Source organism: Nannospalax galili, unplaced genomic scaffold (assembly GCF_000622305.1).
Source record: "Nannospalax galili isolate Female #2095 unplaced genomic scaffold, S.galili_v1.0 scaffold100, whole genome shotgun sequence".
Taxonomy (NCBI): domain Eukaryota; kingdom Metazoa; phylum Chordata; class Mammalia; order Rodentia; family Spalacidae; genus Nannospalax; species Nannospalax galili.
The window spans coordinates 208486-221651 of NW_008352891.1; the positions used below are offsets into that span (position 1 = coordinate 208486).

Genomic DNA, 13166 nt, shown 5'->3' on the forward strand with positions numbered 1-13166 from the left:
CTATCTCCACTTCTCTTTAACATAGTACTTGAAACTCTTGCAAGAGCAATAAGACAAGAGCAGGAAATTAAAGGAACAATAATTGGAAAATAAGAGATCAAATTATCCCTTTTTTCAGATGATATGATATTACATCTAAAGAACATCAAAAATTCCACCCAAAAACTCCTAGGAATTAACACGTTCAGTAAAGTGTCAGTTTACAAAATTAACCTACAAACGTCTATAGCCTTTCTATATACCAATAACAAGCAATCAGAGAAAGAGCACATGGAAACACTCCCATTCACAATAGCTGCAAAAAAAATAAATAAAATATTTTGGAAAAATCCTGACCAAAGACTTTAAAGACCTCTACAATCAACATTTTAAATCTTTAAAGAAAGAAATTGAGGAAGACAGAAGATAGAAAGACCTCCCATGCTCATGGATTGGAAGAATTAATATTGTGAAAATGACCATCCTACCAAAAGTCATATATAGATTCAATGCAATGCCAATCAAAATCCCCATGACATTTTTCACAGAATTGGAAAAAACTATCCTAAGATTCATATGGAAGTGCAAAAGTATATGGATAGCCAAAGCATTCTTGGGCAAAAGAACAAAATGGGGGGGGGATGGATCACCATACCAGATCTTAGATTATATTACAGAGCTATAGTCATAAAAATTGCATGGTTGTCACAAAAAATAAACCCATAGACCAATGGAACAAAATTGAAGACCCAAATATGAGTAAATGCAATTTCAGCCACCTGATATTTTACAAAGGGTCCAAGAACATTAACTGGAGGAAGTTAGGGAAATGCAAATTAAAACCACTCTAAGATTTTACCTTACCCCAGTCAGATCAAGAAAACAAATGATCCCCAATGTTGGAGAGGATGTGGGGAAAGAGGAACACTCATCCACTGCTGGTGGGGCTGCAAACTGGTTCAACCCCTGTGGAAAGCAGTGTGGAGAACTCTTAAAAAACTACAAATGAACCTACCATTTGACCCAGTTTTACCACTCCTTGGCATATACCCAGAGAACTCATCCTGTTGCAGAGACACTTGTACATCCATGTTTGTTGCTGCTCTTTGCACAATAGCTAAGAGATGGAAGCAACCTAAGTGTCCCTCAGTTGACGAGTAGATAATGAAAATGTGCTTCATTTATACGGTGGTGTTTTACTCAGCAGTAAAGAAAGATGAAATCATGAAATTTGCAGGTAGATGATGGAACTAGAAACTGTTTTACTAAGTGAAGTAACACAAACTCAGAAAAAAAATCGACATATGTTCTCCCTCATATGTAGATCCTAGAATCAGACTCTGATAAATAAGTATGCCACCAGACATAACTACAGTAACCAGGATAATGGAAAGGAAACAGGGAGGTAATGGAAAAGAAAGAACCTGAAAGAGAACAGTAGGAAACAGGCCTTAATAAGGGAGATATGGATAAAAATTGGGTTAGTTTAAGGGAGGAGGGAGGGAAGGAACCTAGGGCATAAGAGGAAAGAAGAAGCTCAAGAGGGGTAGAACCATAGGAGAAGGGTATTATTAAGGGAGAAATGGGGGAAATGGGTGCTCCTTAAGTGGGAAAACCATGATGGAGGGGTGAGACAATATGAGAGATAAACAATGCCTAGCTAGTTTTGAAAACCAGAGGGAACCATATTACTCCTACACCCTACTGACAAATTATACATAGCAGATCAAAAAATATATTTCTCGGTAAGGTTTATCTGAGAACAACTGGTCTTAGCCCAAGATTTATCCACATGACACACAGTAATTAAACATTCCAGACTGGTGGTCAGAGGGACGAAAAGGACAGTTTTTGCTCCTTGCCCTCCTAGGTCAACTAGTTCCAGGGGACTATGAGCATCTCTCAAAATTTCCTATAATGGTGGTGGGTCACCTATCCTCTTGATCAAGGAGGATGAGGAGACCCCACCAGATGGACTTGAACCAGTGTCCAGTCTACAAAGTGGAGGGTCAACACAGAGGAATCACTTCCTCCATGCTTGCAAGCGAAGTCAACCATGATTGAGTAGGGCCTTTGACTTATCTTCACATGGGCAGAACTGGTAAAAGAAAGGAACCAGAGACTCCTCCCAAGCCCATGTGACCCCTGAGGAAAAGATCTGTTGAAGGATCTGTTAGGTGAAAGAAAACACTTTTTGGTGTGGTACAAGAGTCAGAAAATTCAAACTGTTGAAAACAGGCTGACCTGTAACAGCATTCATTGTATGAGAGTGCAGAGTAAGGTGATGCAGTGGAGGCTGAGCCCTGTATACTTGAGAAGACGAGTCCTGGGGCTGGAGAGAAGACTCAATTAAGAGCACTTGCTGCTCTTTCCGAGGACATAAGTTTAGTTCCCAGAACCCATGTTGGGTGACTCACAGCCACCTGTAACTCCAGCTCCAAGGGGTCTGATGCCTTCCTTTGGCCTCTGTGGGCACCTGAAGGCATATGGCATACACACACACACACACACACAAATAAAAATAAGTCATTTATATGAATGTAGGCTGTGCATGTAGCAGCAAAGGACTTTGTGGTAGACTGAAGGTGGGAGCTGAATGACCAGATTAATCTGGCTTGACTTCATGTGCCTTCAATTGAAGCATGGCCAGAGATTGGCCTTGCCAAGAAAGGAGAAGCAAACATTTCATTGAGACATCAATAATGACACCTGGAAATGATGTGATGTCTGTGTGGCGGGTGTCTAGGTCATGGGCTACAGTTATATCATGAGACTAGAGGTCTGGCTTGGAGACAGCTTGTGAAAATCCTTGAGTTTCATGCTAAGGAATTCAAGGAGCTTATTTTAAAAATAAAAAATGAGTCTCTAAAAGAGTTATGTGAGAAATTCACTAGGGATATGAAAAGTCATCAGGTAGGGATGATGGCCTGTGCATTTATCGTTTGATCAAATTTAAAAGTGGATTCCCCCTCCCTCCCCAGCCTTCCCCGGGAGCGGACGCGCCAGCGCCTCTGCCTCGCTTTTTCTTATTTTCTCCCCCTTTCCCCTTCCTTTTCTTTTCTTTTTTCCCCTTCCCCCCTTCCACCATTTCCCCTCGGAGGCGCTTCCCCCGGGCAGGGGCAGAGCCGGCCTCACCCCGAGCCTCTCCCCGGCCCCCGCCGCCCTATGGCGACAGGGAGCCCCCTCCTCACCTGGGCACCAGCGGCGGCGGTCGGAGGAGCGGGACTGGCGGCGGCGGCGGCGGCCTCGGGCCAGGGTCATCATGGAACTAGTTCGCTGACTGACCCCCGGCCGCAGCCGTGCGTCCCGCCCGAGCGCCCGCGCCCCGCCGGCCCGGTAGGCCCCCTTTGCCCTCCTCAGTCGGCCCGGCCATCGGCCCGCGCGCCCCACCGCCGCGCGCCGAGCAGCATGAGGTGGTAAAGGGCCCGCGGATGACCCCGCGCCACCACTGTGAAGCCTACAGCTCTGCGGGGGAGGAGGAGGAGGAGGAAGAGGAGGAGAAGGTAGCTACATCAAGCTGGGTGTCAGGCAAATCCAAAGGATATCATGAAGCTTCTAGGACCTTTGGAAAACCAGAGATTGTCTTTCCTATTGGAAAAGGCAATCTCTAGGGAAGCCCAGATGTGGAAGGTCAATGTGCCGAAAATACATACAAATCAGACTGTTTCTCCATCCCAGAGAGATGAAGTAATTCAGTGGTTGGCCAAACTCAAGTACCAGTTCAACCTTTACCCAGAAACATTTGCTCTGGCTAGCAGTCTTTTGGACAGGTTTTTAGCTACTGTAAAGGCTCACCCAAAATATTTGAACTGTATTGCAATCAGCTGTTTTTTTTTTAGCTGCTAAGACTGTTGAAGAAGATGAGAAAAATCCAGTCCTAAAGGTATTGGCAAGAGACAGTTTCTGTGGATGTTCCTCATCTGAAATTTTGAGAATGGAGAGAATTATTCTGGATAAGTTGAATTGGGATCTTCACACGGCCACACCATTGGATTTTCTTCACATTTTCCATGCCATTGCAGTGTCAACTAGGCCTCAGTTACTTTTCAGTTTGCCCAAACTGAGCCCATCCCAGCATCTGGCAGTCCTGACCAAGCAGCTGCTGTACTGCATGGCCTGCAGCCGACTTCTGCAGTTCAAAGGATCCATGCTTGCCCTGGCCATGGTTAGTCTGGAAATGGAGAAACTCCTTCCTGATTGGCTTTCTCTTACAATTGAGCTGCTTCAGAAAGCACAGATGGATAGCTCCCAGTTGATCCACTGTCGGGAGCTCGTGGCACACCACCTCTCTGCTCTGCAGTCTTCCCTGCCTCTAAATTCCGTTTATGTCTACCCTCCCCTCAAGCACACCCTGGTAACCTGCGACAAAGGAGCGTTCAAATTACATCCCTCCTCTGTCTAAGACCCAGATTTCTCCAAGGACAACAGCAAGCCAGAAGTGCCAGTCAGAGGAACAACAGCCTTCTACCATCATTTCCCAGCTGCCAGTGGGTGCAGGCATACCTCTGCTAAATGCAAAGTGGAGGAAATGGAAGTGGATGACTTCTACGATGGAATCAAACGGCTCTATAATGAAGATAATGCTTCAGAAAATGTGGGTTCTGTGTGTGGCACTGATCTGTCAAGGCAAGAGGGGAATGCTTCCCCATGTCCACCTCTGCAGCCTGTTTCTGTCATGTAGTTTCAAGTGTTACCTGCCAGTGCACTCTAAGGTTGACTGAGAATGAGAACATAGAAAATCAGGGAAGACTGTAGAGAAGGGGATATGCTTTAGCAGACTGAAGTGAGCCAGGAAAAAAGAAAACACAACATTTATTTGTGTGGCTAATTATAACTCAAAATTATTTAACATAATGGCATACATTTATAAACTCAAAAGATCAAAGTATATTTAAAAAAAAAATCCTTGTACTATGTGAGTTCCACTCCTTTTCTCTGTTAGAGCTTGCCCCATGTCCAAAAAAAAATCAATTTAATGTTTAGGGGAAAAGTTCCAAAATAGCTAGCAAAACCTTGTTCCCAATATCCTAATTTAGTTTTCTGTTGCTTTTTCTTCTCCATCAAATAAAATGAAATCTGTGCCTGTTGATCTATGTATTCTAACTTTCAGTCAGTAGGTAATCCTGAAATTAATTTTTTAGCAATTCAATAAGCAAATTCTTTTTGTGTGGCAGCCATATTTAAATCAGACTCAAGTTCCAGCTGGTCTGTACATTGTACTTTGCAGTTTTCATCCCATGTGAATCAGAGCTGATAGAAGAAGTTTCCTTAGTCTCAGTTTTTAGTTTAAAAACAAAATGACGATTTTCTCTTTTGTTTATCTTAAAGCTTAAAAATGGCATGAAATTTGAAGGTCTGTTGAAAGCATTTCTGACATTTGTACAAAAGAATTTGTGATTAAGTTAACATATCAGGTGCTCACCAAAGAAACAAAAATTGTAACATCTAATTAGATTTTTGTAACTAATCTGTTCTCATTTATAATCAGTAGGGGCAATTGTCTATAGACACTGGGACAGCTCTATGATTTATAAGTCTGCAACATGAAATTGAATTCAGTAACCTAGTTTTATGTTAACTATTAGGATTTTCTTGATAACAAGTTATTGCCCCTCCTCCCAACCTGCCTATATTTCTCTCAGTGTGCTGCCTGTATTTCTCTCAGTGTGTCTACACTCTGGGCTCCCTTTGCAGTCTGAAGAAGGCATGAACCATGTACTGGTGAGAAAAGCCTCTGGTAGCAATAAAATGTTGTCCTTAAAAAAAAAAAAGTGGATTCCATTCATTGGGCACTTGCTGTGGGCAAGGCACTGCTCTGATTGCTTTACATACTGTCTTTCTCCCTCCTCCTACCTCCCCCTCTAGTTTTGGTTGTCTTCACATAGGATCTCATTCCTTGGCCCAGGCTGGCTTGAAACTCATCATCTTCCTGCTTCTACTTCCCCAGAATTGGGGTTATTGCCATGTACTACTGTGTCCAGCTGTCTGTTTCTTTTGAATTTTTACTTTATAGTAAATAAGTGATCAGAACTGGAAATTATGGTTGTAAAATTAGGTTTTTTTCCACTTTAACCAGCAGGCAGCGTGAATTCTAATTTCATTCTTTCCAACATCACTGCTTTGAGTATTTTTTAAAAAATATGTATTACTATTTTAATAGTATAAATGGTGCTTAGCTGTTTTTGTTTTCCTCACAAGAAGAAAAAATCAAAGTCCTAATTTCGTTAAATTGTGTTAGAAATTTCACTTGCTCACTAATGCCTTATTGAACATGCCAGGTGCAGTACAGGTTTGCTTTCCTAACTTTATTACCTTTTACAGCTCTCAGTGGAAGTACGTGAAGAGATGACTAGAAAGGCCATTAAGACAGTCAAGCATTTTATTGAAAAACCAAGGAAAAGAAATGCAGAAGACCCTGAGGAAGCTCGGGATTCTAAGGTCACCTATGCAGATGCCCTGAATCATCTAGAGCAGTCGCTTGCTCACTTGGAAACCCTCAGCCACAGCTTCATCCTTTCTCTGAAGAACAGCGAGCAGGTATAGCAGTGGAGGCTGGGAATGATCACTTGCTCGGGTAGTACTAGGGTATTCTTCCATTATTCCTTTAAAGCTACATTAGTAATGAGGTCTGTCAGCTTTCCATTGCTGCAAGGATACCTGAAGTAATCATTTTGTACAAAGAAAACTTATTTTTGCCTCACAGTTTTCAAGGTTTCAGGCTGTGGTCACTTAGCACCCTTGCTTTGCACCTGTGGTAGAACATGATGACCAAAGGATGTGATGGAACAAAGCCATCACCTCCCAGGTAAGAAGTGAGAGAGAAAAGAGAAAGGACTGGATGGAATCCTACTGTGCCCTTCATTGACCTGCTCACCTCTCACAGAGCCCTGTGTTTTAAAGGTCCCACTACCCTGTAACACTTTAATTAGTGATCCTTTGTGGGATGCTTAGATCCCAGCTGCAGCAGTAATGTTGGTGAGGTTTTCATAAATGAAAATGGTCCTCAAATCTTTATCCTTTAACTTCTTCATCGTGATTTGATTGTCTTTTGATTTTACTTTTTACTCTTTCAAAAGAAATTTGGGCCATTTAACATAGATTGTACCTGGAAAGGGAAGAAAAGAGAGGGGAGAGGAGATGGGTAGTTAGAACTGAAGGAACAGTAGATACCCTGGTGTGGAGGACTCTCTAAAGTTCAGAAATGCTGAAGATGGCAGTGCTCAGTCATTGGAACTACTGGGTGTTTTGCTCTCTAACTGAATCAAAAGAAAGTGCGCCCCCCCCATTTAAGAATATGCTTTTCTGTGTGTACTTCAACCATTTTTAAAAAGTACATTCCTACCTTTTATCCTGTTTTAGTAGTACCTACTTCTACTTTAATTTTACTACTGATAGGAGTGTTCTGGCTAGTAAAATTGTTCCTAGTGGATTTCTAGCTAAGCCTTTTGTGTCCCCAAAATACCACTGTAAGGCTCAGGAGTTCCCACCCTTTGTGAGGTCTAAGGACCTACGTGTTAGCACTGTACTCTGAAACCAGAAGTCCAGTGAGGTCTTCAGAAATTTTCTTCTTATTATAAATTAGCACACAAAGTATTAGATGTCAGTGTGACATTTTTGAACATTGTTTAGTAACTTCTGCCAATTCCCTTCCCCCTGCCTACCTCCTTGTAATCTTGCCCCCAGTCTCCTTTGTGTTTTTGTTTGTTTGGTTTTTGTTTTTGTTTTTGAGATAGACTGTCACTACGTGGCATGAAGTAACCTGATATTTGTGATCCTCTTGCCTTTTGTCCCAAATGTTAGGATTGTAGGCATGTACCCTATGGCCAACTTCTTTTGTATTTTACAGATGTGGGAGGTTGGTATTCTTTTTCATAGTTAGGAAGTTAATCGATCACTAAGTACCAGTGAAAGTAATATTTAGACACAAGAATTATAGTCTACTTGTCCTTGAATGCAATGGCAAATGAACCCGTAAGTGGCTGCTTACCTACCCTTTAATTTTTCTTAAATTGCACACACTTACTGAGTCATATACTTGACTTGATCAGAGTTAGATGGTGACTTGCTTATCAGTATATGAAATGCATAAGCACTGATTAAAAACATGATGGGGCAACAAGATGGCTCAATGGATAAGTATGTTTGCTACCAAGCCTGATGACCAGAGTTGGATCCCTAGGACCCACATAGTGGAAGGCGAAAACCAACTGCACTATAAGCTGCCCTCTGACCTCTACATGTGTGCAGTGGCATGTGCATGCCCACACATGAGCATATACAAAAACATACAAATAATGAATTTTTTAAAAAGATAATGGAATGAATTCAAAAGTTCAGAAGTTTGTTTTTCAGCATTTGTTAGCTCATCTAATGAATATCACTAAATAATGTTATGAACAGTATATAAACCATTGTAGGAACAAATTGGCTTTATTCATATTGATTTTTATCCTAATTATCTGTAATACCATATTTATAATTAGAATATCTGGTAAAATTTGAATCTTCAAGTAAAAGTAATTTATACTTTTTAGTGTATAAATTCCTCACTACTCGCTGACTTTTTAAACTGAACATACTATATTAAAATTATAAAATTAGCCTTTTTCTCTTGGTAGCAAATGTGCTTCGGTGGCTAGCATGCTGTATATGGATTTAAGGTGATTTTAACATAGACACCTGCTCATTTCATCATAGAATTTAAAAGTACCATCTTGCTCCTCGTGAAAGCCATTCAGTCTGACCATCTTTGACTCTTGTGGGAGACTCTTGCTTCTAAACTGAACATCATTTGATTTTGTTAAGGTATCTTAAAGCTGGAAATAACCTTCATCCCTTAAATTTATCCCTCTTAAGTTCAGACTTTGATTTTAATCTCCTTAATTATACATAAAGGTTAGTGCAGTCTAAGTCAAAGGCCTTTGTGATATGGAGCTTTGGTTCCCTCTTCTCAGGTGGAAATGCTAGAATTGCCTTACTTGATTCATAGGGATTTATTTTTATTATTATTATTATTTGGATTTTCATGTATTTCATACAGAATATCTCAATCAGTCTTAATCATCTTTATACCCCCTTGCCCACTGTCTTTTTTTTTTTTTTAATAGAAGATTTGAAACAGTGGGCAGATAATATCTTTTTTAATAGACGATTTGGAACAGTGGGGAGATAATGCCCAGCTATCAGCATCAAGTACCAAACATGACTTAATTTTTTTATCAATACCCTACCTATATATAGCTTGTGCCTGTATAGTAGATCCCAGTTAGCCTTTGATTTTATCCATTAAGTACCTCCATGTCTGTCTCTAAAACATTGCATTGAAAGATTGATAGCCACTACAACATATCACAATAAAAAAATAGTAATTCTTTCATATCATTAAAAATCCAGTTAGTGTTCACATTTCATGTGGGTTTTCAAAAACAAAACATATTCATGACTACTAGGGAAACTGTAAACAACCTAGAAGACAGTGTTGTCGTTCAGTGTCTGTATGTGGTATGCTGAAAAAAAAATAGCTTGTGTCTTATAAGTTATTTGTTGTAATGATAGTTCTTACAAATATTTTCAAAGCGAGGTAGTATCCTAGTTACTTTCCATTGTTGTGATAAAAACACTGACTAAAACCAACTTGTGAAGGAAAGGGTTTATTTTATTTTATACCTCCCAGGTTCATCAATGAAGGAAGTCAGAGCAGGAGCCTAAAGCCAAAAGCTGAAGCAGAGACCATGAAGGAATGCTGCTTATGGCTTCTCCCTGGATTGTGCTCAACCTGCTTTATTATATAACACAGGACCATCTGCATGTGCGGGGCTCATACCGCCCACGGTGGGCTGGGCCCGCCCGTATCAGTCAACAATGAAGAAAATGCCTCATAGACATGGTCATGAGCCAGTCCAGTAGAGGAGATTACCCAGTTAGCTTGTGTCAAGTTGACAACTGAAGCTAAACCCACTAACCAACTTGTGACCCTTGATGTGCTGTTAGTGGTGGGGATCTATTTAGTTTGTGGATCTTTAGACTAGTTTCCTATATGTAGACACATTTAATTTCTAGTTAATAGTCAGATGTTGATTACCATATCTTTCCAGAAAATGCTACAGAAATATAGTTACCTGTACGATCTGTCCCGATCAGAGGAAGGAAAACTTCATGACCAAGCCGTGGCCATGTGTTTAGATGGTCAGCCTCTAAGAATGATTCAGCAGCTGCTAGAGGTGGCGGTTGGTCCTCTCAACTTCTCACCCAAGGATGTAGTACACAGTGCAGTCATGAAAATAATCTCTGCATTGAGGTAAGCTATACAGTAACCATTGCAGAATACCTGTGGTAATATGCCAATAATAGTACCACCCTGTAGTCATTATGAAGCTTAAACTGTCATCAGTATGTAGAAGTACATTATATTTTCAAGTACTTTACAAATGTGAGAGGTTATCATTAGCATGCTCAAAATCTTAAGTCTTAAAATATCTTGAGAATGGAGAACCACGAAAAGGTTTCCTCATTGGTATTATGAATACATGCTAAGAAGCTCCTTTTTGGTTGGACTCCCTCACTTCTACACATTTTTTGAGAAGCAAGAGAAAGGCCAAGTGGCATGTAAAGCAGGTAACTATGAGCCAGACTGCCCTGTGGCTTCACTGTGTCTGTTCAGATCCTGCCTCTTCTAATTCCCGTCTTTGAGGCGGTGGGAAGATAGTGCCCAGGTGGTTCTTTTGATGTACTCAAGTCAAAGTTAATCATACTTTGAAGAAGTTAGCCATCTGCTGTCTCCAGACATTATTTATTTGCCAAGTGGCGTGAACTTGACAGTGGAGAAATTCTTGTATTATGTTTATATGGGGGTGCATTTAGAGGACTACAACCAAAAGGATTAGAAAAGAGAGGAAAGTGAGTGAAGCTAAGGGAATAATGAGGCATCAGGTACTTTCTGTGAAAAATGCAATTAGGCTAAAAGATTTAGTTGTATTTAATTTATTCTCCTTTTAGGCATTCTTTGTAATTCTGTATTGCTCTTGAGGAACTCTTTGATTAAATGCATGTCAGTTTTCTGCAGTTGAACTGAAATCAAATGAGCCTTTATCAGTTTAATTACCCCAGCCTCAAACAGCTTTCACCTTAATGCTCTGAGTGTCTGGTAATTTTATATAGAGACAGAAAATGCAGCAACACTCCATTTTAGAAATAACAAATTCCAAATTAATAAAGCTTTGTTCTACTATTAGTCTATTATGAACTTTTTGCTGTTAGCCTATAAAAACCACTCATTTTCAAATTATAACAGATATCTATTCACCATGTTTTAATACCTTTTAGTTTATAATTATCCTTTTATTGTTTCTTAAATCAAACTTTAGATGAAGTTCATAAACATTTTGGAAAATTTGTGTTTTGATTAGTTTATTTCCTAAAGCTGTGCATTTTCATGTTTTCACATTTATAAAATTTTAACGTAAATTGTACTTCTCTTTGCTTCTGTACACCCACCATTCCTACTGCTCCAGATTTGATTCTGATCTCATCAACACTATACTTGGTACAATGAAGACATTTGACTAATGTGAATTAAAACTTTGTGCAGTGGAAGGCCAGGGAGTTGAAGACATCAGATGCCTCTTTTTCAGTCACACTGGCATACGTTTGGTAATGCCATAACATTTACCTTTTAAGGAGTTTGTTAAGGTTAGTAGGTTTAGGCACAAAGTCACAAAAACCTGAAGTAACTGAATCCATCAGGTGATTTAAATCATTAAATTATTCTGAAAACATGTATAGAATTTCTTTTTCCTTTGTTACACTTTCAGAATTTGCTAGAGTTCCAGACAGCGAGTAAATTATTTTTTCTACTTAATAATGTTTAAAACCCTTTAATATTCAGCTGTTTTTTGACTGACAGAGTAAATTGTGTTACTGTCTTGATTGAAACAGGTACATGTATTGTTAGACCACTGCTACACTGTAAGCTCCCAAGGGAAGCAAATGTTGCATATCCTCAGTACTTCATGTTGGAGTGCACACAGCACCAGTAGCTGTGAGCAGGCGATACATCCACCTGGGTTTACCTGGGTGTGTAAATACACTGTATTTCTGAAGCTTGAGTGACCCTCCTCTGACTCAGATATTCTCTTTCTCATCACAGTGACAGCAGTACCAACTATGGTGGGCCACAGGACCCCCTTCAGCTCCTGGAAGGCATTGTTGGGGCAGTCCACGCCAGTGTGGACAAGGGGTAAGACCGGGACAGTTTGTCCATCCTTGCTGAATGGCTTTCCTTAGAATCTTAGAATTGCTCTTAGTGTACATATTTACAAGGCTGTCAGACTAAGGAACATTTGTGTAGGTATTTACAAAGAAATTGTTAAGATCCTTCTAGGTAGCTAAGGGGTGGAGCTGCTGCTGGAGACCTGGGTCCCAAATGCTGGGCCACCTCATCAGCTCTAGCAACAGCTGCTTGCCCTGAGGATTGAGCGTGCAGACTTTAAAGGTTAGAAAGGTGGCTATCATCTCTAACATCACTTTTAGAAAGAATTTCATTCAGAAGCAGTGGTATTAATAAAAATAACAACCACTGCTGAACAGGTCTATGCTTCCTCAAAGTTTACAGCAGACCTTAGTCCACCCAATATCTATGTCAACCTGTCTAGTTTTCTTTTCACAGAAAATATGATAAAGTTATAATCGAGGTGTTTTAGGGAATCCATTAACAAAATTTTCTTTAATTCCACTTATTGTTTGGTACACATGTAGATTACAGAGTTTCAATATAGATATATAGACACTTGTATATTCTATTTTCTTTACTGTAATTATAACACTTTCCACTTTGTGGATTTAGTTCTTAGGATGGTTACTATGGCTGAATATGCTATTGATATCTTCAGGAGAGGATTTAAAGGCTCAGTGATTTGCCCAGTGTCACAGACTTGGGATTTGGAAGCAGGGTCTACCCTGGCTCTAACTCCTGATTATTATGTAGATGTTGTCATAGTATATTTTCATGAGCTACTTTTTGCCCCAGATTTGAGAGAGAGAATATAGAAAAGCTGTATTAATGAATAAGAGAAAGTATTGCAAACAGGACCTTCTCTTTCTTCTGTCTCTCACCTTGTACACTTTTCTAAATCCCTTTGCTTGTGGTTCTTCAGATAAGAAAATAGCTATAGTAGTGGCTAATGTAGACC

General features: G+C 40.1%; 2 protein-coding genes and 1 long non-coding RNA gene across 3 annotated transcripts in view; all 3 read left to right on the forward strand.

The window, feature by feature from the left end:
* The window catches only part of Nbas (neuroblastoma amplified sequence), a gene marked incomplete at its 5' end in the record, with an annotated part of 269116 nt that overhangs the window by 204877 nt on the left and 51073 nt on the right, over positions 1–13166 (forward strand). Inside the window, 3 exon segments of the mRNA XM_017802479.1 lie at positions 6301–6516; positions 10074–10276; positions 12125–12214. Of these exon segments, the coding sequence (XP_017657968.1) occupies positions 6301–6516; positions 10074–10276; positions 12125–12214 (509 nt within the window).
* Positions 2946–3609, forward strand: LOC115067169. The gene has a single exon (XR_003846607.1). It is a non-coding gene; the product is annotated as an uncharacterized LOC115067169 (long non-coding RNA).
* Positions 3396–5019, forward strand: LOC103747594 (cyclin-I-like). Its single transcript, XM_029554604.1, is given in 3 exon segments — positions 3396–3482; positions 3640–3807; positions 3809–5019. Coding segments are annotated over 3 exon segments (1092 nt in total). The 5' UTR covers positions 3396–3410; the 3' UTR covers positions 4661–5019.